This window comes from Vidua chalybeata, chromosome 16, assembly GCF_026979565.1.
Source record: "Vidua chalybeata isolate OUT-0048 chromosome 16, bVidCha1 merged haplotype, whole genome shotgun sequence".
Lineage (NCBI taxonomy): Eukaryota > Metazoa > Chordata > Aves > Passeriformes > Viduidae > Vidua > Vidua chalybeata.
In genome coordinates, this window is record NC_071545.1 from 8,612,574 (window position 1) to 8,638,185 (window position 25,612).

General features: G+C 41.1%; 3 protein-coding genes and 1 long non-coding RNA gene across 9 annotated transcripts in view; 2 read left to right on the forward strand and 2 right to left on the reverse strand.

Moving 5' to 3' along the window:
* Window positions 1-603: 603 nt before the first annotated feature.
* Window positions 604-6,943, reverse strand: GDE1 (glycerophosphodiester phosphodiesterase 1). Of its 2 annotated transcripts, none has more exons than XM_053957512.1 (6): window positions 6,597-6,943; window positions 5,131-5,306; window positions 3,640-3,745; window positions 2,845-2,937; window positions 1,999-2,210; window positions 604-1,594 (listed from the first exon to the last, which is right to left on the reverse strand). In XM_053957512.1, exons 1-6 carry the CDS (start codon window positions 6,849-6,851, stop codon window positions 1,447-1,449), a joined length of 990 nt encoding a protein of 329 aa, XP_053813487.1. In that variant the 5' UTR covers window positions 6,852-6,943; the 3' UTR covers window positions 604-1,446. The 2 variants fall into 2 exon arrangements, with proteins under 2 accessions (XP_053813487.1, XP_053813488.1); XM_053957513.1 differs by lacking the exon at window positions 6,597-6,943 and adding an exon at window positions 6,288-6,389.
* Window positions 6,944-7,439: 496 nt separating this feature from the next.
* On the forward strand, window positions 7,440-23,319 carry CCP110 (centriolar coiled-coil protein 110). 4 transcript variants are annotated; one of them, XM_053957076.1, is made up of 15 exons: window positions 7,440-7,780; window positions 9,759-9,915; window positions 10,877-11,005; window positions 11,993-13,637; window positions 14,313-14,431; window positions 14,571-14,754; window positions 15,403-15,539; window positions 15,864-15,980; window positions 16,262-16,363; window positions 16,639-16,755; window positions 16,910-16,989; window positions 17,578-17,640; window positions 18,398-18,457; window positions 19,032-19,114; window positions 23,225-23,319. In XM_053957076.1, exons 2-15 carry the CDS (start codon window positions 9,769-9,771, stop codon window positions 23,275-23,277), a joined length of 3,036 nt encoding a protein of 1,011 aa, XP_053813051.1. In that variant the 5' UTR covers window positions 7,440-7,780; window positions 9,759-9,768; the 3' UTR covers window positions 23,278-23,319. The 4 variants fall into 4 exon arrangements, with proteins under 4 accessions (XP_053813051.1, XP_053813053.1, XP_053813050.1 ...); XM_053957075.1 differs by lacking the exon at window positions 7,440-7,780 and adding an exon at window positions 8,972-9,167; XM_053957077.1 differs by lacking the exons at window positions 7,440-7,780; window positions 23,225-23,319 and adding exons at window positions 8,972-9,167; window positions 20,069-20,170.
* On the reverse strand, window positions 20,180-25,603 carry LOC128795940 (uncharacterized). Of its 2 annotated transcripts, none has more exons than XR_008433670.1 (3): window positions 25,515-25,603; window positions 20,742-21,001; window positions 20,180-20,321 (listed from the first exon to the last, which is right to left on the reverse strand). It is a non-coding gene; the product is annotated as an uncharacterized LOC128795940 (long non-coding RNA). The 2 variants fall into 2 exon arrangements; XR_008433671.1 differs by having other exon boundaries at window positions 20,721-21,001.
* Window positions 23,418-25,612, forward strand: part of VPS35L (VPS35 endosomal protein sorting factor like) — a 48,789-nt gene continuing 46,594 nt past the window's right edge. Inside the window, exon 1 of the mRNA XM_053957082.1 lies at window positions 23,418-24,073. Within this exon, the coding sequence (XP_053813057.1) occupies window positions 23,871-24,073 (203 nt within the window). The 5' untranslated portion in view covers window positions 23,418-23,870. The remainder of the gene's footprint in view (window positions 24,074-25,612) is intronic.

Consider the following 25,612-nt stretch of genomic DNA (forward strand, 5'->3'; position numbering starts at 1 on the left):
AGACAACCCAAACCCAGCCACCACAGGCACAGAGAAAAGGACAGGCTTTACACACGCTGCAAGAGCAGAGATTCAATATTACTGTTCCCCTGGAATACAGCTGTGGAGCCTGGCTGTGGGCACTGGACGTGGACCTGGTGTTTGCACTGAGGATGGTGACTCAGCAGTGCCAGAAACTCAAGCAGCAACAACAGCTGACCCTTGGAGCGAGGGCCATTTGCCGTGAAGAGTTATTTGCCCTTCAGTGGCCACGTGGGGAGCCCTTGTGGGGCTCAGCAGTCACAGCAGAGGCCACAGTACCCAGGAAGGGGCAGGACAGGATCTGGAGACAAACCCACACATTCTATAGATGTGCACCAGGAGGCTGAGATTGCTGCTTCTGCAGTGCAGGGGGGTGAATGAACAAATGGCAGAGGCTCCTCTGTGCTGCTTTGTGCCTGGACAGAGCTCAGGATACAAACAAAAAATCCATCTCACCCCAGCAGGTCATAGCATGAATCTGTGGTATTCCAGGAGTTTGGATTTACCCTAACTGGGACAATCTGCACTAATTTCGACATTTTCTACAAATGCCCTGCACAGCTGATAAAGAACACTTTCTGATGAATTGTCAAAGACTTGTTTATTGTAACTGCAGACTCTTTGGAGTTCAAGTTAAATCTGGATTACAGTTTCCATATCCCTCTGAGTGCCCTTCAATCATGCAACCAAAGGCAAACTAAAAAGACATTTCAGCTCCATTTGTTCTACTGCTTACCAGCACTCAATATATAGCTTTATCTTAAAAATAAATACATTCATGTGCTGTGTTTTTTCTTCATTAGAAGAAACAATTTCCTATCCTCCCTTGGTTCTCTTACAAGGTCTGGAAGATAAGAAGCTACTCAAGTTTTATTTGTTAATTCTCATAACCTTCACATCACATCACATATGGAAAGTTGGCTTTTTCTTCCTCAACAGGATTCAGCACAGCCATCTTTCCACACAGGGCAGGGAAATATACTCATCTTCTATTTTGGCACCATTGTACTGTTATTTCCAGTTTCTGTTTTAAGAACAGTAATGTAAATTATTTTAAGGTGCTATAAATCAACCTCAAATTAATAAACACTTGTAGAACATGCTGTTAAAATTACTAGCATCAAGTTATTACAATTTGAAATTTTGACACCAAAATTGATGACACCAAAATTTAGAACCAAAATTTAAACAAAGCTAAGGAATAGCCAGAGAATTACAAAGCCACCTGCACAGACAAGGTGGTTGGCAAATCTGATTCTTTCACATTACAGTGATTTCCTCAGACTCTGTGGCTGCACCAGAAGGTTCCTGCATTTGAGATGTGACCACAGGCAGAAGCCAAGTGCTGCTCTGCCTTTCCCAGAGCTCTCCTCAGCAGTCCATCAGCACTGGTGGATGCCAGGAGGGCAGTGTGCTCGGGCTGGGTCAGTAGTGGAGCTCACAGTCCTCCACCAGGCTGTCGGTGATGTAGCTGCAGTCAAGGACACTTTCGTAGTAGCTTTTCTCTGCAAACGTGTTCACTGTCCAGGCAACCACTCGAATTCCTCTGGAAGACCAGTGCCTCACATAGTCCCTGCAAGGAACAGAGACACCCTGAGAGGAGCCTGACACTGCACAGAGTTAAGGCAGACAGTGCTGAGGCTACAGCTGAGTTTTGGTCTTTCATCAGCATCGCATCAAGGAACAACAGTGTGTCACGTTCTGCAACATCATCTTTTTGTGTTTTCTTATTGTAAACAGGCAAAAGCAACAAATACTTTTTCTCTTTGAGATTAAATGTAGGTTCTAACTGAAGGTAAAAATTCAGATAAAAAAGATAGAGGCTTAAATCATAAAACAGCACGGAGTAAAGAAATTATCAAGACACCTCATCAACACTAAATGTAACATTTTGATAAGCACATACTGTGTTAATTCCACACTATATACTAACAGAAGAGAGTATCTCCTGATATATGAGCAAGCTTCAACACTTACTGAGAAACAAAATTTTTCTGTATGAGGAAAGCTGAAACCCCACATAATCGCCACAAGAAACTGTGTAGGCTCCAGTCCAGAATGACATCCATCACCATGTACAAGAAATGCTTCCAGAAGGCACTGAATCGGGGTGTCCCATCTCCCAGGTGACTCAGCTGCCAGGGCCTGTGTGTCAGTGCTGTCACAACATTTCTGTCAGCTTGTCTCATCTGGAGGACCAAGGAGAAAAGACTGTAATTCATCCAAAAGCCCAGTAGCATTAAATACAATTTTTGAGGGATTAGATACAAAGTCCTAGCTTGCATTTACAACTCTACCAGAATCCTTCTGCCCTTCCCCTCCAGATCCTTTTGTAACTATTTTAGAAAGATGTTTATATTTTATAGGGTATTTTTCTCCAAATCATACTGAATAAGCACCAGCACTTATGTTAAAGAAATTACATAGCAGTCATGCAATGTATATAATGGAAAAAAAAGTAAACAGAGTTGGCAACAAGAATGAGGATAGAGTTTTGGGAGTAATCTAGAATATAAAAGGTTTATTTAGCAGGAACTTTGCACACAGATACCTGGCCAGACACCAGCTAGAAGAGCAAAGCACATTTGTCTGCACTGCTTTCAAAAAGGAGGGAATTGCTGTAGATTCCTATTTGCATCTAATGAGTAAAGTGATCTATTAAGATTATGCATTAAGCTTCATTTGTTTATAAAAGCCTTAGGCATTTGAACAGCCAAAAAGTAACCTGGAACTGGGAGGTTAATACCATACTGAAATTTCCAGACAGGACTAAAAAAAAAAAACAACAAAAAAAAAACCCAACAAACTTTTAGGAAACATCACCTTATAAACGACATCTGGCATGAAAGAACAGACAATGCTGCTGTTATACAGCTGTGGAAATTCCTGGTAGAGTTGTTTCAGGGCATCAACTGCCTGCAGTTAGAGACACACAGAGATGTTATACACACACTCATATTTAATTTACACTGCAAAGTCATTTTACAACAATCTTAAAAACACTTCCCTGCTGTGTTGCCAGATTGAAATAGAAAAAGAGAAGAAGAAAAACAGCATCTTGTTTATAGCATTAACACAGAAATGATATTTTGGTTTTTAACAAAAGAATTTCTGTTCATTACTCTATTTACAATAATTAGTAGGATTCTCTGTGTTTGAAATACCCGTAAATATGTTGTGGATGTAATTTTTTAGTACTACTGAAGCTTAAGTTGAAGAGGAAAATTATTTATTCCTATATTTTGCTAGGCTAAAGAAAAAATTAATTTATATAAAATGTTAGTGATGGATCATTTGCATCTGCTTCAGTAATGCAAATTATAGATCCCTTGTTGGAGGCTGAAGATGAGGTTCTGACTCCCCTCAGCACAGCAGGGAATTCCCTTTGCTCTGGTTCACAGCAGTGCATGGAGCTGAGTGCAACACTTGCACAAGCCTTGTGCCAGTTTTAAGCTGCAGCTTCCCAGGACAACTCTGGGTGACACAAGCAGCAGACCTGGGCTTGCTCATGTTGAAGAAGGGACTGTACCACAGGGACCAACCAGTCTGAGACCAACACAACAGCAGGTCAGAAACCCAAAGAAGGGGTGAGGGGAGGTGTCATGCAGTGAGCAGTACCTGATTTGCATGGCCTTTGACATCGAAGTAGATTGTAAGATTGTGATGCATAGACTCCACAACAGCTTCTCTCAGAGTTGGCACCTTTTCACCTTGGAACTGGCTCCTGTAGAAACAGAGAACTCCTTGGAATGCAGTCAACACACATGTGCACATACATGGGCCTGCATATTGCCAACCACACAGGGCTGATTCCAACACAGTTTGCTGCTGCACTGGAACTGGAAGGGGGATCCAGCGCTCACTGGCCCCGTGTCCCACCCCGAAACACCAACCCCAGTTCTTCACCTCCTTCCCCAACTCCCACAAATAAGCTTTCAGTCCCAAGTGCTGCCTTCCTCCTGCTCCTACTGCACTTCCCAGCCCTGAGCTAGAAATGCAGATCCTGGCAGAACAGGCAAGACAAGCTGAGGATTCAGCAGAAGCAGCTTCACCCAGCAGTAAATCATTCCTGATGGGGTGACAGTTCATCCATTCCTGACAGTGAACAGCAGCTGCTCAGCAGTCACTGCCTGTGGAAATTCCCGTGCGTGGCCCAGGTGATCACCTTTCCAGTGAGACAGGGAAGATACTCCTTGTGCCACACACTCACAGGAGGCACCTCTGCAGCTCTGGAATTCCCTAATGCAGTGTCTCAGGAGTGCACACTACGAGTTCTTCCTCTGAAATGGACTCACTTATGATACTGCAGAAGTTGCATTGTTATCAAATTCTTAGTAATGTATATTACATTATATATTATATACGTATATGTATATGTTATATTATTATAATATATGTATTATTACATTATGTACATATATTACATGTATATAACATTGTTATCAAATTCTTAGTAATGTATATTACATTATATATTATATACGTATATGTATATGTTATATTATTATATTATATGTATTATTACATTATATACATATATTACATGTATATAACATTGTTATCAAATTCTTAGTAATGTATAAAAATATTTTCCCCTGCATACCCCTAGGAAGGACATAATCAGCCTGGGTCACAGTGAGGCCATCCAAAATCTGTCTAGCTCCTCTTTAACAGTATAAACTTGATGTATAGAATCCCCAAAACACAATCAGTCAAGAAATACATGTGAATAAAATTAATCTTAGAAGAGTAATTCCTCTAGCCAATTCTGACATATCATGAAGATCCTAGCACCTTCAGTGTCCTGCAGTGTATTTAGGACAAGCTTATGTAGATATTGACCTGTTTCACATTAGACACCTGTGGATTTTGTCCTTAAAAGCCTGTTTATTTTGACTGTGTTCACTGTTCCTAGTCTACTGATGAGTAAGGAGATATAGTCTCATATGCCTCTAAAATCAAATTAGAAGTAAAATATAGGACTAAGTTTTAAATTAAAAAATGTCATCAGTGATGTGCGGCGAACAGTGATGGATCAAATCAATAATTTTGTTAATCTAGAATCATTTTCCCACTGTCAAAAGTGTAATTTCAGAGCAGTTCATTTACCGTAGCCTGTGTTTTGCAGATGGATTAAGCTTCCTGATTTCCTCAAAAGTCAGGTCCCGCAGTCTCCCAGCCCCATCAGTTGTCCTTTCGACTGTGTCATCGTGCATGAGAATGGGGACACCATCTGCACTAAATTCAAGATCCAGCTCCACACCTGTTGCTCCATTCTCAGCTGCCTTAAAAAGAATTTAAAAAATCACATACACAACAGAAGAGACAGCTTTATAGATCTGACACAGGTACAGCTATAATTAGCTTGTATTTTGGTAAAAAATAATAAAACATTAATGTACTTTTCAGTAGTCTTCATCTGCAGAAAAAAGCAGGTTTTATCCAAGTCACTGTTGAGCATTCAAAAATCAATGGAACCATCTGATCTATTTTACAGCTGAAACCATAATGATTCTGCCTCAGTCTTGGGATTGGAACTTTCAGGATAAAAATGCAGAAAAGAATCCTGCTCTCTCCTTCTGATCTAATAACCCTGGAGTCCTTATGTTATTTTCTAAAAGATAAGAGAAGCAAACATCTACACTTTAACACTCAGTCAACGCTGTTACCACGTGTATTCCAAGCAGTAGATGGATGGCAAATCCCTGCTCCTCTCTGAGGAATGGCCTTAAAACAGAGCAAGAAGTAGCCAGGCTACCTTAGAACATTTCATACACCCTGTTCCTGCCCTGGATCTTTCTCAAGAACTCTTCAGAAAAACACCTGAGTGAAGTGCTAACAACACTAACTGCTCTGAAGGACAAATGCCCTCCTGGGAAAAGGGACAAACACCGGGTACAGAGGTTACTTCCAGGTGTCTGCTACCTAAGGACTGCAGCTTCCGAATTTCAGAATTAACTATACATACGTGTGTATAGGACGTATACATACGTGTGTATAGGACTAAGAATCCTGTCTCACACAAAGGTAAGAGATCCTCAGAGCAGCAACGTCTCTACCTCACAGGAACACTGCATTCCAGAGACTGATAATCACGATTTCAAATGCTCAGAAAGAGACTGTGGACCCTGGCTGTGCCTTGGTGCCTTGCAGATGAGGCAGCAGTAAGGTATGGCAGGGCTGCCCACAGTGAACTTCTGGTACCAGATTTTCCCCTAAATGTGGATTTTCATCACAGATCTTCAAGGTTTAAAAAAACAAACAACCTGTTCCTGACTTGCTGTCCGTTCTCTGTGTGCTGTTGCTACATCAACAAAATAACAGTATTTCATTATCGCTGCACTGTTAATATGTCCATCAGCACCAAGGCTATAACAGCTCCCACAAGATTCAGATCTGAAGTTCCCTTTGGGATGAAGGATCAACCGCCCACACAGCTTCCAGCAGCTACGGGAAGAACGGCCCGAGTTCCTCACGGCCAGGACGGCTTGCTGCTGGAAGGGCGGACTATCAGACACAACCCAGCAGGTCCCCCGGCGGATCCCGTGCCCCGCCAGCCCGGGGCCCGTGCTGACCTGTCGGATGGCCCCCAGCGTGTTCTCGGGCGCGTCGTGCGCGCCGCCGCGGTGCGCGATGCGGGCGGCGGCGCCGCGGGGCCGCAGGACGCGCTGCGCGCTCTGGGGCGCCGCGGGCTCCAGGGCCAAGAGGTGCAGCGCCAGGTAGAGCCCGGCCGGCAGCAGGCAGGCCAGCGCCGGGCTGCGGCTCAGCGCCAGCGCCAGCGCCATCAGAGCCGTCAGGGAGCTCAGCAGGCCCTCCCCGTGGCACAGCATGGCGGGGCCGGGGCCGGGGCCGGGGCCGGGGCCGGGGTCACGGTCACGGTCGGTGTCTGCCGGAACCGCGGCCGCCGCCTCTCCTAACGCCAACGGCGACGGCGGCGCCACCAGCCAATCAACGCTCGGCTGTGTGCCGCAGCAGCCAATCAGCGCCCGGCTGTGTGCCGCAGCAGCCAATCAGCGCCCGCAGTGTCCGCCCGGCGCCCGCCGGCCGCGTGGAGGGCGGGCTCGGGCCACAGGCTCCTCCTCAGGTAACGCCGGGAGGGGCAGGCGGGAGGCGGCGTGTGCCTGATGGATCACTGAGGGAAATGGGGCTGTCTGGTGGAACACGGGGCACTGAGGGAAACGGGGGCTGTTCCTGATGGAACACTGAGGGAAATGGGGCTGTCTGGTGGAACACGGGGCACTGAGGGAAACAGGGGCTGTTCCTGATGGAACACTGAGGGAAATGGGGCTGTTCCTGATGGAACATGGTGCGGATGAAAGTAAAGGGCGCTAATGGAAGGAAAGGTAGCACTGTCCGGGGAGTCGCAGAACACCCGGGTGTATGGAGTGTTGAGGGCTTTCTGCAGCTATGCCAGCTAGCTAATTAGAAACATAACATCCATAGTGATTATTTTCCAACTGATTGCTGGGTTTGTTTTACACAGCGTTATATATAGTGTGTTTTATGTAGCTGCCTGTGCAGTCGTGCCTGCCCACAGGCCAGGCCCAGGAGCCGTGGGAGGAGCAGGCGGCGCCTCCTGCCCGGCCAGAGGCGGCTGCTGCGGGACAGGGAGCGCGGCTCCGGCCCCCTGATACCGCTGTGAACATCCGCCAAGAACCCAGAGAGATGGGCAACAAGGCGCGACAACAACCGGCGAAGTGAAGGCTGGGGAACCTGGGCATGTTTAGTCTAGAAGGAGGAACTAGCAGTTTGTGTTAACGTAAGTGCGGGGTTTGACCCTCTTTTCGTGTCTGTATCTGTGGGAAGGACTGGAAGCAACTAACTTTCCAGTGACCAGCTAGAGGTAGAACAGGCACAATACCATGTTCTGAACGGCTGTGGGTTTTTTTTTTTTTTTTGTTCAGTTTAGTTTTTTTTTTTTTTTTTTAATTGCTGAGATGAAGATTTGTCACATAGTGTCCTAGTTGCTTCTGAGCATCTCAGATACTCTGTCAGTGGTTTTGTGTTTCTGCCAGGTGTAGCTGAAGAAAAATCAGAGATATGTATGCAGATGCACAAGAAATAATGGACTGTCTAATTAGATGTCTAATGTATTTAGAAAACCTTTTGATAAACAACAGCATTTGTTAAGATTAAGGATGAAATTTAAAAAAAGTAAATCCCCTCAATGATCACTGAAGAAGTAACAGATGACGAACTTGTTTTTTGAGACAAGAATGACAGCTTTAACAACTCTAAATGCTGGGAATTAGATGCTTCCATATATTTAAATTAATTATGCCTGGCAAACAAGTGTGGATTTTCCTTCCACCTGACCTGCCTGACAGGTGAGTGTTACCTGCTGCTGGACTGGCTAGACCAGCAGCTGGCTGGTGGCTGGGCGGGAGGGATAGGATGTCTGGTGATGTCCTCATGGATTCTGTCCTGGTGGATGCGGTCCTCACAGAGCATGGGAACAGGTGCGCATGTTTATCTCTTATGTGATAAGAATCACAGCGTGCTCGCTGAAACTGATACCCGCGGCGGCACATTCGTGGTCCTGACTACACAAGGACTGCACAGCCGTGTGATATGTAATGGGATGAAGCAGAACAGATTACACGCGTGCTAACAGGGGAACTCGTCTGGGAGAGCTGTGGGTGGAACTGGCTGGAAATCGGAGCACCGGGATGGCGCTCCAGCGCCTCTCATCTCGCTGAGCTGGGGCTGCCTTTGCTGGGCGCTCGCCTAGCCGCGGCCGAGCTGTCCGCCGCTGCGTGCGGAGCCGCTGACAGCCGCCCCGGGAGCGCGTCCGTCGCTCTGGGCAGCGCGGGAGGCGGCGGGGCGGAGCGGCGCGGGGCGGGGCGGCGCGGGGCGCGCTGGGGCCCGTAGTGCGGTGGCCCGGCCGTTGTGGCGGCGGTTGCCGGGAGCCGCCCCGCGCAGGTACCGAGCCGTTGGACGGGCCCGGGGCCGTGCCGGGGCCCGTGGGGGGAGCGCCGGGGCCCAGGGCAGGGGAGGCGTCGGCCCCAGCCCGGGGCGGGCTCGGTGCCCCGGAGCGGGCGGGCAGGAATCGGCCGAAGCGGCGTGCCAGGGAACAAAGCGTTGTCAGGCCCTGCCCGGCGCTGCGGGCTCGCTCCGGTGGGGACGGGCAGTGACACATGTTTCAGGTATTTGGCCGCTTTTAAGGGTACAAGGCTGCAATTTGGATTTTTTTTCTGTGGTGTATGTATTGGCGTCTGTTCATACAGGGATGTATAGAGACAGAGGCTCACGGGAGTGAGACACGAATTCCTCTCAGCTCCCTAAACATGTAAAGGCTTTTTTTTTTTTTTTTTTTTTTTTTTTTTTTTTTTTTTTAAATCAAATTGGGCTGCACTTTTATTTGGGCTGGGTTTTGGGGTTTTTGTAACAGTTGATAGGATCTGTCTTGTTGTGGAAGATCTCAAAGGTTTAGTCTTTGATAGAAATGATCTATAGCAGGTACAGTTTTGTAAATCCTGATTTTCTCAATGCTTCCTTTCTTCTCTGTGTGCTTGTGATCATCATTTTTGATCATATATGCAGATTCTCCTTTCATAGGGGAAAATAAAGAAGAATTTTGCAGGCTTTGTTATCGATAGGAAGAAGAGACACTTAATTCAGTTTTCTAATGTAGAATTTGCTTCCCAAAACATAGAGAGACAGAATTAGTGGTGATGTTGTTTTTCCCTTCAATGTCTTGGAAGTACATGGAAGAGTAATGTTATTATTCTTTGCAGCTTAGATAACATGAAGATGGAGGACTATGAAATATTCTGTAGGAAGCATCTTTCCAGAATCCAAGAAGAGGCAATAAAAGGAAAAACCTCTTTGACTGTTCAGAACAAAAATATCTCCCTCATTCAATTCTATGGAGTTCCTGTGCTTTCCCCTCTGGTAAGGCCTTTTTTTATTCCTTTTCCTCCCTGGTGTGCTAACTGTGCTATTGGCACTGGCTTTGATGTGCACATGTAATGATTCTAGTGAAGATGTCTGTGAGAGCTGTCATCTGACCTGCTTAGTGTATTCTGAGCATTCCTAGCCTTAATTTTACAAAATAAGGGGTTAAATATACTTTTTCACCCCCTTCACACTGACTACATTCCCTTTAATTTTTTTAGAAGTTATCTTCCTAAGGGGAGCACAAATGTTGATTGTTTTCAATAATGTTACTGCTGGGCTTCATGTAAAATCATATTAACATTTCAAATATTGAACATGTGAGTTATTTTAATGGTGTAAAAAATGTGAATAAGAAATACAAAGATAGTTAGAAAGCTTTAAGGAAATTCTTTTTGCATGTATTTGAATCTTCCTCTAATGTATTCAACAGGCTCATCAATTATGTTAAGTCATTCTGTGCTAATGCAAACAGAGCTAAGCTGAAGATTGTTGGTAGTTCCTGCAATACTTCAGCTGACTTCCTTGTTTCAGTGATGGGAAGAAATGGGAGAGTCTCTTACAGCAATGTCCAAAAGTCATGATACAGATATAAATTGTGGCTATATTGTCACATTCATCATTTACAAATGCATGGATGTTGTAAGGGTTTTTAGAAAAAATCTCTGAATCCTGTGTCAGATTGATACTATAGCATGTAATGTTCATGGAAAATTTTATAAATGGTGTTTTAAATTCATGTTCATTTGCATGTGTGCCAAGAAGGCATTTTGTACACCTTCCCTGAAAAAATTGGTTGAGAAGAAGCTGGTATTTAACATGTGCACAAAATTTCAGGCGTTTTCTGTTCTTCTAATTGTTTTGTTCTGTTTTTTTTTTCCTGAATTTATTTCTGCAATTCTGCATTGAAATTTGCATTTAGTGATATAAACCATATTTCTTACACTCTGTTTTCCAGCTTAGCCTTGAAAAGAAAAAGGAAATACAGCAGTATAAGGAGAAAGCCCTGGAGCTGGAGAGCAGGAAACAGGAGTCCCGGAAAAAAGCTTTATTGACTCGTGTTCAGGAGATTGTCAAAAATGTCCAGGTAGTGTTAGTCCAAAGCTGCCTCATAGATTTAAAGAAAATCACTGCTTATAGACATTTTGAGAAAGTGTTGGGTTTTAAGTGTTCCCCAAGATAAACATGGAATGAATAGCAGCTAACTGTCCAGAACCAGCATTTGCTAGTATTTCATGCTGTGTGTCCTGATAATTGATCATTTGCTGATACTCATTGTAGTGCATGGGACTTGCTTTTCACTGCTTGTTTTGCTGTATGCAAAAGACAGAGCTCACTGCCTCTTTTGTAAGAGTGTTGGAAACAACTAGATTGTTAAAACAACTGAGCAGCTCCTCTGTGTTAGAGCTGCTTTATTTGCAAGCTTATAGCTTAATCATAAAATAATCTATATTCAGCTTCATGATTACAGAATTAAAATTACTTTCACAACAACTTGAAATTCTGTTGTGTGCTTTAAAATTTTACTGCAACTATTTTTTTCCTTTGCTGCTTCAATGATTAATTTAGTAGAGGTTTTAATTTAAAAGACTACTATGTACATCTAATCAAGGAGTTATTGTGTGTCTTTGGAACAGCTGTAATACAGCCTTTAGATTAAACTGTTGCTTAAATAGTTAATACTGAGTTTGTTGAGTTACCAAGGTGGCAAACAACACTTTGTAGTTTTCATTGTTTACTGAGTGTGTGTGGCAACAGTCAGCTGGCTTGGGGTTTGACCAGCAGACCAGGAAAGTATGTTCAATACAACAATAATGTAAATTTGTTTTTTTTTTTTTTTTTTTTTTTTTTTTTTTTTTTTAATGTGTCCTTTTGATAACTGAGACACAGCTCATAGGATAATTGTAGTGTGAAAATCCTTTTAAACAAATGCTGGCTGGAAGTAACCTGTAATTCTCACTTAAATAAAGTTGGTTTTTAATTTTTTTTTTTTAAGTTCAAGTGAAGTTTGCAGGAATCTGAGATTATGAGATTTCATTGAAAATCTGTCATTTTTTAAAATTTTAATTTGCAGATGAAGAAAGGATCTAGTATGAGTGATGTGGACACATCAAAGGCTGAGAGTTCTTGCCCTGATTTGGATTCAAAGGCTTTGACTTACTTCACAGCTCTATCAGATATCAGTTCAGCATGTACTCCTGAAAGGCAGAGTTCCATGGACCTGGAAAAGACATCGGAACTTAGACCATCAGGTACTGCTGGGCAAGTGACATCAAATGTGACAGAAGTAGTTAAAGCAGCAGAAGAAAATGTTTCTTCAAAGGCAAGTGAGAGTCGCTTCTTGGAAGATGCGCCGTGTCCGAGGGCTGCATCTCCTGACAAGGTGTGTACCAAGCTCCCATCTCATGCTCTGCAGAAGCAGGAGGGACGAGTGGGGTCACCATCAGATGAGGATGTCCAAGATCCATGTGTAATGAGTCTTCAGAACCTGATAAAGAAGTCTAGGGAGTACATAGAGAAAGAGCAGAGCAAGCGTCCCTCAAAAAGCAATTCAAAGAGGAGTACGAGTGAAAGTAATTCGGATAAGGAAAATGACGGTGTTAAAACAACTGACTCTGGGAAAGAGAGGGCAAAGCTTACAGGCAGGAGTTGCACTGCTCAGACACTTGATAAACCCAGTCTTAATAAATCAAATACCCTTCTCCACAGTGCCTCTACTCATACAAATAACACAAGTATGTCCACTTTATCCAGTTTTTCTAAAGTAGACATACCTATGAGAGTTGGAACACCCCCTTTGGTGGATTCTGATTCAGATGAGGAATTGAAAAAGAATTCTATGTTTGAGCATGACAGTAGCATTGTCAGGAGCCTCGCAGGCTCTTATGCCAAATTGCCAAGCCCAGAGCCAAGCATGAGCCCTAAAATGCACCGACGGCGCCCAAGACCTTTATCCATGGGACACATCATTATAAACAACCCTGTGAATGCTTACGAGTTAAGTCCTAAAGGCAAGGGTAGAACAATGGATTTAATCATGCAAGATATTGCTGACAAAAACAATGTGTCTGAATCGGTGCCAAAGTTCATGGTGGACTTCACTACGGTCTGCCCTGGCAGAGTTCCTGGTGTCAGCAGGAATTCTTCAGGCCCTTGTGATGGGTTGGGGGTTGGCAAACCAAAGCGCCATTCCTTTGGGCTCTTTGAGAGCAGAGGAACAGTGTCGGCTGTGGTGGAAGGACCGGTGGTGATGGACAGCAGAGGGCCATATAAAGCAGAGAGCACTACTAGTATGGCACCTCCAAAAGTGAGTGAGCCCTTTGCCATCAGTCAGTCTGCAGTGACACAGAGGATCCTGGCTGTGAGTGAAATGAAACCAGCTACTTTGGCAGAAAACACTAAATGTAATTCTCCAATGGAACTCAATAAATCTTATGATGTGGAAAGTCCATCTCCACTACTAATGCAGAGCAAGAATGTGCAACAGCAGCCGGATAATACTCCAAATGTTTCCTCAGCAAATGAGCAGTTCCCAGAAAATTTTGCAAAGGTAAAACGTAGACTTGATTTGGACACTGACTACTGCCAAAAAGAAAACAGTTCCTGTGGTCTCAGAGGTGGAGTGGAAGAACAAGAGAAGCAGTGGTTGCAAGAACAGAAATATCCTGTGGGATCAGTTTACATTACCAAGAATGCAGTCCTTGAAAATACGGCAAAAGGTAAAAGATTTCCAAAAAAACCCTTGAGGGTTACTTTTCAGTTTATAAATCTTTCAGAAAATCCCCAGTGGTCATTAGTTATTGGTGTTTCTTTTCAGAATCCTCATTTCTCTAATTTAATTTGACTCCACAAATACTGATTTCCCATTTCAATCTAGAAACTGGAATTTAGTTTTACTAAGACAATTGTTTTATGCCACAAGGTCTAAATAAGACTGCTAAAAGAAAAGATAGCCCATTAAAGATAGCCCAAATTAAAGGAAAACCATATAGATATTTTCTTCAAATTCAAGACTATGTTATGTCTACGTGTGTCTCTACTAAATGATGCTGAAGTGGCATAAATAATGTTAATTCACTCCAGCAAGTGTAACAATTCTTAGAGCTGTATTTTCCATGTCCCTATTTTAATGTAGGCTTTTGGTGTTACTGCTGTTCCATCCACAAGTTTAGTTTACAAATATGCATGTGCAGATATTTTGACCGACTAGTAAATGATGGGGTTCTGTGCAATACATAATGGGAACTTGATATCAAGGAAACCTGATATCAAAGGCATCTTTTTTACTTTTTACTGATGATGCAAATTACCTCTGATAAAGGATGGATGTCTCTGGCAAAGACCGTATAGAGGGTATTTAATATTTGATTCTTTTTTATTTATTTTCTCAAAAGATATTTTAAAAACTAATGTGCTGACCTTTGAAGAAGTGAAAAAGAGACTTGAAAAACAGCATGCACAACAACTGTCGATTCTGATAGCTGAACGAGAGAGAGAACAGGAGGAATTGAAGGTAAGGTCAACAGGAAAAATTCTAAGCAAAGGTTTTGTGTTGTATGGAAGTCTGTCAGGAAGCAGTTGGGTTTGAGTGTATATTCTGTTGCTTTGCAGAGTTAGAAAAATAGTCTCATGATTGAATCTTCCTTTCATAGGAACTGGAAGAGCAGAAGAGAAATTCAAAAGGAGAGAAGGTTACTACAACGGAAATAGAAATTTCCAAAGTGAATATTAACAGCAGGATGGAGTTGGAGTGGAGGAAAAAAAGTGAAAGTGGCTTGCTGGAAAGTGTGCAGTCTCAGTTGGAGACAGTCCATAACACAAACTCCACTAGCATTGGTAAAACCGGGAGAGAAGAATATAGATCAAGTATTGTGATATAATTTGTTCTACAGTGCTTGACTGTACCAGGTGTCCCACTGTGTGGATAAGTGCGCTGTTCTGCCCTAGGGCTGCTGCCTCAGCTGGGGGCAGCATTTGTGAAACAAAGTCTGCTGCATCTTTGTGTCACTGGCATTTAGCAGAGGTTCAGCCATCCTTGAACAGTTCCATGTACTGCATTTGTTATGTAACTGTTTTAGGGCACATCCAAGGAAAACAAGCTAAGAATAGCCTCCTTTGATCAAGGATGAGGATGTGGATTTGCATTATGTCCCAGAAGGATTATCCTGTGCCATGTAGCTGCACAGCAGTGGGCCAGGTGGTCACACTTGTGTAGAAGGTTTTGAGGGGCTCTGCCAGGGGTTCCTAACTGCAAGCTGATGAAACACCTCTCACCTGTTCCAGAACATTATGAGAGGTGTCCTGTTCTGTCTTTTGTTTAGCAAATTTTGCATGGAAATCAATCAGAAATATTCAGCTTGCTCCTTGCCTAGAATTGACCTTGTAGACAAAGCTGTGACCCTCGAGCTGAGTGTATCCACAGACACAGGCATTACGTCATGGGCAGAAGTGTGTGTTGAACTGTGTGTTCTGCTTTCTGTGCAGGTTTTGCTCATACAACACCCAACACCTTTTCTTCAACAAGTGAAACTTCGTTCTATCTCTGGGGACCATCAGGAAGTGGAGTTATAAAGACCTCAGTATGCAGGCCAAGTAATAGGATCAAAACTAGGTGGATTCAGGTAAGGGAAAAGACAGATTTATTTTTATCTTAAAAGGCCCTCATGTTTTTGTAAGGCACTGGTAACAGAAAATTTTAGTATCTGTTCCTGTGTCAACTTTGCTTGCATAAGAGAGCTGTGTAGGTTATTTTTCTTATTCATATATGCAAAATAATCACATAGCAATATATTGCTTCTGCTAAATTATAGTGGGTACTTTGAGCCCAGTCAAAGCTTTATCAACAGCTTTTTCCTTACTTGGAAACTTAGGTCACTTCATGGATGTTATTTGATAAATAATTAATAATTCTTGCTTTTTAATAGAAAGTTTTTAACTTTTTTAAGGTTTTCAGTCCAGAGATACAAATGAAGTTCGACAAGATCACAGCAGTGGCAAAGGGATTTCTCACTCGTAGACTCCTGCAGACAGAAAAACTGAAACATCTTAAGCAAACTGTAAAAGTAAGATCAGCTTTTTTTTTTTTTTTTTTTTTTTTTTGTAATAGGCAGCTTCTTCTCCTGTTTGTTTTTGTTTCTGCCTTCCATTGACAGATGAAATCCTGCATTTTCTGTTCTCGGAAGATTTTGGGGCTGCACATGAACTTGTTTGAGTGTTGCATTGCTTAGAGTCACAAGGTCCAAGTCAAACAAAGAAACTGTTTGCTGTGTGTACTGTTTGTAATGATTGTTTTGTTATGAATGGTTATGCCTGGTGCTTACTCTTATTTTCCCATCTTTCCCAGGATACTCTGGAGTTCATAAAAAATTTTCAGTCTGAAGCTCCATTGAAAAGAGGAAATGTGTCAGCACAAGATGCATCCCTTCATGAAAGAGTAATGGCTCAGGTGACACAATTTAAACCTTATTTTTGTCTTTCCTAGCTATTCTGCTTTTGTAACATAAATACATGAGACCTTGAGAGTGGCTTTGTTTAGAGTAAAACGTTTAAAGAAGAGAAGATTTAATTTTTTTGCTCGATACAAAATTAATTGATTTCAAAAAAAGGTTTTCAAAATTATGAAGTGTTTCGTTTAGATTAAAAGCAAAAAGAGCTTGATGTTCAAAACCTATGGGCATGTAAACTTGATTATTTAATGAACATTTTAATGATTCTTTCCAGCTGCGAGCTGCTCTGTATGACATCCATGACATCTTTTTCACAATGGACGTGTCGGAGAGAATGAATATTCTGCGTCACGATCGTGAAGTTCGTAAAGAGAAGATGCTCAGGCAAATGGTGTGTTATCTTCAGGGAATGTAATTCAGGACTTTAAGTACTGAGTCATTTTGCTTTTAAGAGATTTTTCCTCACCATGTACAATGCTTCTTAAATCTAAATTTTGAATTATGCTTTTGTAGGTAACTTTCTTCTGTATCCTGTTTTTTTTTAGGATAAAGTAAAGAGCCCAAGAGAGCGAGTGACACTTTCAACAGCTACACAGAAATCTCTGGACAGGAAAAAGTACATGAAGTATGTGCAGCTCTCCCTGGGAGAGTTGGTGGAAGGGAAGGGGTACAAGAGGAGGAGTAGGAGGCATAGGAAATAATGAGAAGAAGTTTGTGGAATAACAATTTCTTTGCAAACTGACATATCTGCTAGGAAGAACGAATAAAAACCTGTCCAGGTTGTTAATTGTCTTGCTAATTGTATTTTGCTCTTAACTTTTAAGAGTCTCCTTGTTTGTAAGGAGCAAAATGTTTGTTCTAAGTTATGCATTTACACTATGATGCAGTGGTGGATACTTAGTTTATGGTTGATTTTGCAAACCGTAAAAAGTGCCCCAAGTGATTTTATCTATCTAAAGTGCCTAGCAATAGGGACACTTAACAGAGTTTGTCTGGCAAAGTTTTTCTGGGGAATGGTAGCAGGCTTTATCTTGCAACATGGTGGCCACTTGTGACACTTGCTCCTGAGTAAAGAAGTGGTAATCTGTAGGACTGCTCTTGCAGTATTACAGGTCGGTGTAGTTCTTCTTGTAGGCTTTCTCTGGGTGTTTCTGTTCAAGACCCAGATGATGATTTGCTAATTGAAATATGTTTCATACTTTTGTTTCTCCAGGGCTTCAGAAATGGGAATACCAAGTAAAAAAATAATAATGAAACAAAAAACTCCTCAAAACCGGTAGGTGATGGTTACTTGTATTAAAATGCATTTAAGAAACTGTCTTACAATTTAACAAGTTAACAACAAGTTATTTATTTATGGCTTTAAATCTTGGTGCTCAGGTTTAAGGTTTTTCTCTGAGCTGCACTATTAAACTTCAGTTTGGCACTACTACTTTTCCTAATACCCTTTACTTTGCAGTGGAATTATAGATAATGCTTATCTTTAGAAAAGCTGTCAGAAAAGTAGTGGCTTTCTAGTGTGAGGAAAATTTTGTTCCTTGAATGTATGATTGCTCAGATCACAGAAGTTACAGTGTTCAGTACATGTTGTTCAGGCAGATAACAGCTGCTCTCTTATGAGGCCTGTCTGCACATTTATCTCCTATTAAAAGTCAGATACCTGGCATCCCTTAAAAACAGTTTTTATCCCAGGTTTACCCAAAAGCTTTGAAGACACGCTGTCTACTCATACAGTTCAGCCTTCAAGGACTACTGTAAGCAATTCAGCCCTTTTTCCTGTGTGTTCTCATCAATGACTGGGAAGCCAAGGCACTGTTGAGGGACATCTATCTGTATGCTTTATTTTAAATAGTGGAAGTGGTAATCCTGTTGTGGAATTTTAATTCCAGCCAGTTTGCCTACATGTCATTTGCATTACAAAACATGTTAGACTTTCTGAAGTTTGTTATGTGAAAGATGATGCATAATTTGGTATTTCTTGAGAGACTTTTTTTAAAGGGAAAAAGCACTAATAAAAGTTTGTGTTTTAACAGCATACTTCAACCAAACCAAGTACAGAATGCTCCAGTTCATAGACTGCTTTGCAGACAAGGGTAAGAGCACAGCATGTTTCTAGCCTAAAGATGAAACTAAATGCAAAGTGCAAGAACAGTGATTGATGAATAATGTTTACACATAACATACACATAATGTGTACACATAACTGTACAGCTGTTATTCAGAGTAAAAATAATTACTTCTCAGTATTTTGAGAGAGTGATGAAGCTTTGTTTTACTTTATACTACAGGAAAATATTTATTGTTGTCATCCTCTTGTGTATTGTCTTCATTTACACTGTTCCAACATTTCTATTCGTAACATTCATTCCATGAAGCGTTGCTTCCACTTAATGAAATATTGTAGACTGTAATGCCATGGTATCTAAACTAAATCAGTTTCTTGAATAGAGTTTTTCAATCTGTTCATGGGGAGATGTTCTCCTACTGAATGTATCTATGTAAGCCATAATAATATCAATAGGAACTGTACTGGTGCTCAGGAAGAGGCTCTGTGGGACATTGTAAAAATGTTTTCATGCCAAACACATTTTGGTAGTGTCTATATTTTTGTATATAGCCTTTCAAGTTTGTTGCAAATGACTTATTAACTGTTTTATATTTAATTAGTACCCCTAAGACCTCATTGAATGGGGTTGAGCAAAATAGAAGGAAGGCCTCAGGGAGCAGAGTGCTTAACAAGGCTGTTTCAGGTGTGTAGAAAATTGGTGCTTGGATCTTATAGTAAATAAGTTACTACTATCTAGAAAAAGTAAATTGGCAATATATTGTTTTCTTTTCCTTGTGCACCTGCTTTGCTATGCCTTAAGTCTAACCTATCTCTTCAAACAAACCTGCGCTGGTAACTGAATCATCCACTTTCAAATTCTATAAACATAGTATATAGAATGTGCTGCACAGCTCATTGCTTTCACTCACCAGATGCCCAGTTGTAAACAAGGTTGTCAGACACATTCACCGGAACTGTTGAGAAATTGCTAGCAGTCAAAATAGACTTGGATTGGAACCTTCATGTCATTTGATTCTTAGTTCTGTGCACACATCTTGAGCATGGAGTGTATTGAAAGGACAGCAAGGACAATTTCAGATTCCTCAGAGGGTGTTCACTCATCATACAGTCCTAACATTTTATTTATATATATATATATTCCTGTAGCATCTTACAGCATGTTTAAGTCTTAATGACCCAAGTTTAAGAGTGGAGTATTTCTGTGCTACCATACAGAGATTACTGATTGGTTACATTTTATATAAAAGCTTTGATAATAGTGCTGAAACTCTAATAAATCACTATGAATGGTCTTACACAATTTCTATTTTTTAATTACATTTTAAATTTCTTAAGTGATAAACCTAGATTTATCAAAAGGTAAAGTGGTTGATAGGCTTTAAAACTATTTAAGATTGGAATTACACTTCGTTCTTAAAGGAGAGTTCCACAAGTCAAGTATAAAATTTGGAATTTTGGGGCTTAATAAGGGAAATTAGGATTTAAACTGTTTTCCACAATGCTTTAAATAATCTGTATGTGTTAAGGATCAAACCTTTCCTTTAAGAGAAATGCTTATTTATTGCTGCCCGAGAGCAATGCTAGCAGAGAGTATCTGAGTGTGTTTTACACTGTTTAAATGGGATGTTTTCCCCAGATGCTACATTGTGAAGTCAAAAGAAGTGGCCACAGAAGGATGTATAGTGAGGCAGTAAGCATAAACACAGATAACACTGCAGTATCAGAGGACGAGATAAAAGGCAGGTGATGAGATCACAACAGTGTGTTCATTTATTTTTCTGTACTTAGTTCTCTTGGCAGTGCTGTCATCACCAAAGTAGAACCAGGCAGTTGTTTGGTTGGATTCAGTGACTCCGCAGAAAAATTAACAAAGATAATAGATAATCTTCCTGAAATATAAAGCAGAAAATAAAGTCAATAATATAATTTTAGCAACCAGAGGTAGCCATTAAGGCAAGTGTTCATCTGCAAGTTTGCTACTGACTAGTAAAGGAGCATGCTGAAGAACAGGGACAACAAAACAATCAAAACCTCTACCAGTTACAGTATTACAGAGGTTGTAAAAGAGTAGTAGTGTTAGGGTGGTGTCAGGGTCAGGTCTGGCACTGATTCGAGGTTTGGGTCCCATTCCCAAACTCATGTAGTTCACACAGAGCTCATAATGAACACAGTGGTGTTGACATTGTGTCTGGAACCAGACATGCAATTAAGCATTCAGCACTCTTCTGTGTTGGCAGCGTGTGCTGCTCTGCTGAGGAAGTCCCTGGGTTCATCTTAGTCATAATTACCAAAGTTGTGACAGGTCATACTTGGCAATGAAAAAAATCCTTTGGGATATATCTCCAAATTTCTCTTTGCCTTGTTGCTCTTTGTCACGTATCTGGAAAGTCACTGAATGCTTTCTGCAGTGGCCTTCTTGGAACTTCAGGCAGATGTGGCTAACCAGTGTTATGCTGGTTAGTTCTGGTTGCTCAGTGTAACCTCATGTAGAGCTTGGACATCACACGTTCCTGTGGTGCAATACCAACACCTCTGTGTGCTCCTTCAGAAATAGGTTAGACTTCTTGTACTAAATGAATAGAAATGCATTCTGAAGTTATTATATAGACATGAAAGAAGCAATCTGCATAATTTTGCAATGAAAGAACTTAATTTAAATATATTTAAATAGAATATGGCTCCTTTATATATGCATGAAATGTGAATAGTGAAGTCTGGCAGTATGTTAAATAGGGTGTTGATTTAATCTCTTTTCTTCGTTCTTTCCTGACTACCAATTAAATTGTGCTTATTAAAGGGGCAAAAAGGGAAAGAGGGCTAGTAAGATACAGTTATTATAAATACATTCAACTTCAATATGAGACAAACCCTCAGAAGAAAATAACATACTTGTCCAACATTTTTTCTTTTGTTCTCCTGATTGTTGTTTTAAATTTTATATGCAAAGTGCTTTGCAGCTTTAATACTGCTCAGAGTGATTGTTCTATTTCTTGCAAGAAGACATTTTGTTTAGGAATCAAGTAGCAATCCTAAACTAAGATTTCGGTGGTTTTACTCCTTGAATCCAAAGTTCTGTGCTTAAGAGAAAAGTACAGACTCATAATCAGTATTTTTTTTAATTCAATTAGTTTAATTCAGGCCAAGATATTCCATCAATAGCTTGCAAGTGGGGCCAGCCAGGGAATTTAATGAGCTCTGATTGTGTTAGACAGAAGGTGGTTGAGATCAGGTTACTCCTACAACAAGACCTATTCATCTCCTCTGCCCAGTTTCCTTTCCTGTGGAAAGGATATAGAGGGCAGGAGGCACACAGAATATCTGGGTGGTGGCAGCTCTGGGCCAAGCCAAGGGCACAGGTTGCCCATCTGAGGTAGAGGGGGCTGTGAAGTGTGTTGGCTTTCAGGCCAGCACTTCAGGAAGCCTCAGACCTGCTGTGTGTGAGTAGCAGGTCTGTCCTTTGTCCCAGGAGAGAGGCCTCATGTGATTGCCCCTTGCCACTGGAAAAGGATGGGTGATAATTGTTTTCAGAACTGTCACTGTTTTTATTCAAATTGGCCTTCTGCAACTCCTTAGTCTAGATTGCTGTGGGATTTTTGCATACTCATATGCTATTACTGCAATGTCCTGTTAGTTGTGTGACATTTTTATATAACTTGTAGGACACTTGAGTGAGTCAAGGGGTAGTGTTAATCACTAAAAAAGGGCTGTGTCTGTCAGCCTGCTTGTCTGTCCTACAAGATCCCAGGTGACCTGAAGAGCACAGCACTGGGGAGGGCAGGGCCTTTTGTGTAGTGGGAGCCTGCTGAGATGTGAGGGCTCTGGGCATTCCCAAAGCTGCTTTGGCCTCTGCTGATCGTGGTCCTGGGACACCTGTAAGTAACCACTGCAGCCCTGACCAAGAGTAACCAAAGAGCCCAGAAAGGACTGGCACTTCCTTTGTCACCTTCATTTACTGCCTGGTAGTCATTTCTCTTCCGTGGCTGTCTTCCATTCCCACTGCTCTGCACCCTGTGATATGGTTTTCACTGCTTGTGTAAATGTTTGCTCACACTGCTGCACTTTCTTGATAACTGCTTGAACCTAAAGAATGCTGAGTTGTGCTACTTCTTAGCAGCCTGCAGTGCTGAACCCTCATTACTGGAAGATTCTTGTGCTATGCATAGTATAATATGGATTTTTAAATATATGTTTGTATATACTTGTTCCCTCTGGAATGACTTGTTTGTTTATTTATTACTTTTTTTTTTACTTAAGCATCCTTCCTTTTATAAGGGCTCTGCCTGATGATTTTCATACTGCACCTCTAATTCTGGTTGTCTTATTGACTTATGGGAGCCTGCAGCTGTCTCTTGTTTTAATTAATCTGACAAAAGGAAGGAGTTATGTTAAGTATCCAACTTGTATAATATTTTAATTGATAATTTGTTTAAAAGTAATACATGGCATAGTTAAACTTAATCAGCCATTTCATCTTTCTTGGTTATGCAATAGTTCTTTTAAAAATTTGTAAGTTGTGGTTGTAGTTGTTTTAGAATAGCAGAAAAGAAGATAGAATAGTTATCAAGTAAGGCAATACTATAAAATGTCATTACTTTTAAACCTATAGGTAGTTTTCATAAGGCTTTTGTGGTGTACCATTATGAAAACTGTCATTTTAAAAGTAGTCACTGAATGCGTATTACTGCTTTAAAAAAAAGTGTCCTGATTTTTTTCAGCTATTTTTGTTGGATAATCCTTTTTCAAAAACCATTATTATTAATTGTAATATGGTAATGTTTCTACTTACTTTTAGGAGCATATGCAGGAAGAACCCAAAGAAAGAAGCCAAATGTTGTGATAATTTAAGAAGACAACATTCACTGGGATAAAATGGCTATGTTTTAATGATGGCTTTGTCAGCACTGATTTTTAATATTGCATCTTCTTTACACAGATGTATATTTAGACATCACAAACCTACTTTGTCATTTTCAGATGACACATTAACACAATCATATTGAAGCTACTTTGAAGCTCTAATGCTTGTGAGAAAATTGCATGTTAGAACTTGTGTACAGAATAGTATTAATATAGAAAAGATTCATAATCTTGTTTATTTAAAGACCAGCACGGGGCAACATGAAGGTAATTTGTGACTTTTCCACACTTCCTAATTCTAGTGTCTGACATACGCTTTTTGCATTACTTAAATTGCAATTTTTGTGTGTGAGTGCCACCATAAGTAAGACATGGGTATATATTTAGTTTCATACCATAAAGTTAAGGCAGCTAAATGTGAAAAAAGAACCCCAAACTTAATTTAAACAAAAGTGAGCTTTCAAGTCAGTGAATTTGTCAGAAGCTGTTCTGAATGTACTTTTCTGTAGGAATGAGATTAGTTCAATTGCAGTACTAAAGGCCTGGAACCAAATGTTTTGCATTTCTGCTGAGCTGGACAGATGTGGTCCAAATTCACAAATGCTGGGCTGATGGACATACTTACAGTGATCAAAGCAAAAATGTGCATTTATATGTGTGGCAGATCAAACCACTCTACTGAAAGAGCCCTGGGTTTTTATTGCCCTGCTGTCTACTCCATTTTCTTACGGAAACAAAATCTGTCCAACATGGACATGTGTATGTTCTACAAAAACTTCAGAAGGTAAGGTTTTAAAAACTGTTTTACCATTTCAGACTTAAATAGTTATTTCAGTCTGTAATAGTAATTCAAATATGTTACATTTAATTGGTGACAGTGGCAGTTTTACTGAGCAGTTTATCTTCTGCTGTGTGATCTAACAGGCCCTTGTACTGAAGTAATGATTTCTGCAGCTGGGGAATCCTTACCAAATCCCAACACTTTCATATTTATGAATATCTAACATTAAAAGATCATGGTCATATTCTACCTTAGTCTTCCAACTGATGGATATTATCCATCAACTTGAGGAGAGCATCATTCTCCACCTTCTTTTAATGAACTTGAGACATGATATTAACAAAGTTCTAGAGAGAAAAGCTCGGCTGTGTAATCTTTGCAGTAGAGAACTGACTGCCAGAATGTAAATTAGGTTATATTTTGTTACTTTCCCAGTGTCAATATAGTACAACACACTAAACTTTGGAGGCTTTGTAATGTGTTGACATGAACGTAAGAGAAGAAAGACGAACTGAAAATTTAATTGTGGTAAATAGCATGAAAGAGGAACATTAATAATGGGATGAGGGCAGTTATTTCATGGGCAGTGGTGAGTGGATTGGCTTGGCTGTGGCACCAGCCTGTGGCTTTTGTCTGCCACCAGGTCTGTCCTCTGCAGCTCGTGATGCTGTTCAGAACAGGTGTGTTATGCCAGGCACTAAGTTACCCAAACTGCATGCTTGCAAAATGGCAAAAGCACTGCCCCAGCACCTCGAGGAATGACACTGCTGGGTTTGTTTGAAAGCCTGGGGCCAGGGGCTCCCCTGATGGTGTAAATAGAAGAGTTTACACCAGTGGAAGACCTGCCTCCTTCATACAAATGCTGTGGTGCTTTAAAATCGGAGCTGTAGTACAGAAAATGCCCCAGGCAAGTTTCCTGCTCACCTGGTGGGCAACAAAGCTGTGTTTTAGTTCCCAGCTTTCCTCAGGAGTGGAAAACAGCTCAAGAGGGGAAGAATTTACAGTGACAAGAGTAACCTGTGTCACAGATGACAGAAGGTGCTGTTGATATAGCAGCACTAAAGATTGATGCTTTTAATGGATGTTTTATGTACTGTATTTATTATTAGCATAGGCAATATGTTGATGCACAGATAGGTTTAGTGTGTTAGTAGAAATGAATGTTTCCCTTCTTTTAGGGTTTCACATCTAAACCTCTTGTTCTTCAAGCAAGTTTCCAGTGTGTAATAAAGCATTATAGCACAAGGGTCTTTTTTGCTTTTTTTTTTTTTTTTTCCTGTCATGAGGCCTTTCTCTTGGCAAGTGCCAGAATTTGGTTTTGTACTTGCTGTTTTGTATTTATACATATTTATCTTTTTATTTTGTGTGGAATTGTGATACCATTACAGAAGTCTATTTATTTTTGTACTTTGTTTCACTTTCACGGGTCTCGCTTTTTACTTACCGCATTCTGCACAATAAACTCTGACTCTCGAACGAGAAGTGCGTTCCTGTGCTCTCTGCGAGCTCCGCCCGCCCTCAGGCGCTTCCCGCGCTCCGGGC

Coding starts and splice junctions, on each gene's coding strand:
- GDE1 (XM_053957512.1), bottom strand. CDS start 6,851: ATGCTGTGCCACGGGGAGGGCCTGCTGAGCTCCCTGACGGCTCTGATG. Junction 3,746..5,130: donor TCTGCAAAACACAGGCTACG/GTAAATGAACTG, acceptor CTGTTTCTACAG/GAGCCAGTTCCAAGGTGAAA. Junction 2,211..2,844: donor TGCCAGATGTCGTTTATAAG/GTGATGTTTCCT, acceptor TTGGTCCTCCAG/ATGAGACAAGCTGACAGAAA.
- CCP110 (XM_053957076.1), top strand. CDS start 9,769: ATGAAGATGGAGGACTATGAAATATTCTGTAGGAAGCATCTTTCCAGA. Junction 14,755..15,402: donor CACAAACTCCACTAGCATTG/GTAAAACCGGGA, acceptor CTTTCTGTGCAG/GTTTTGCTCATACAACACCC. Junction 16,364..16,638: donor ATGAAAGAGTAATGGCTCAG/GTGACACAATTT, acceptor GATTCTTTCCAG/CTGCGAGCTGCTCTGTATGA.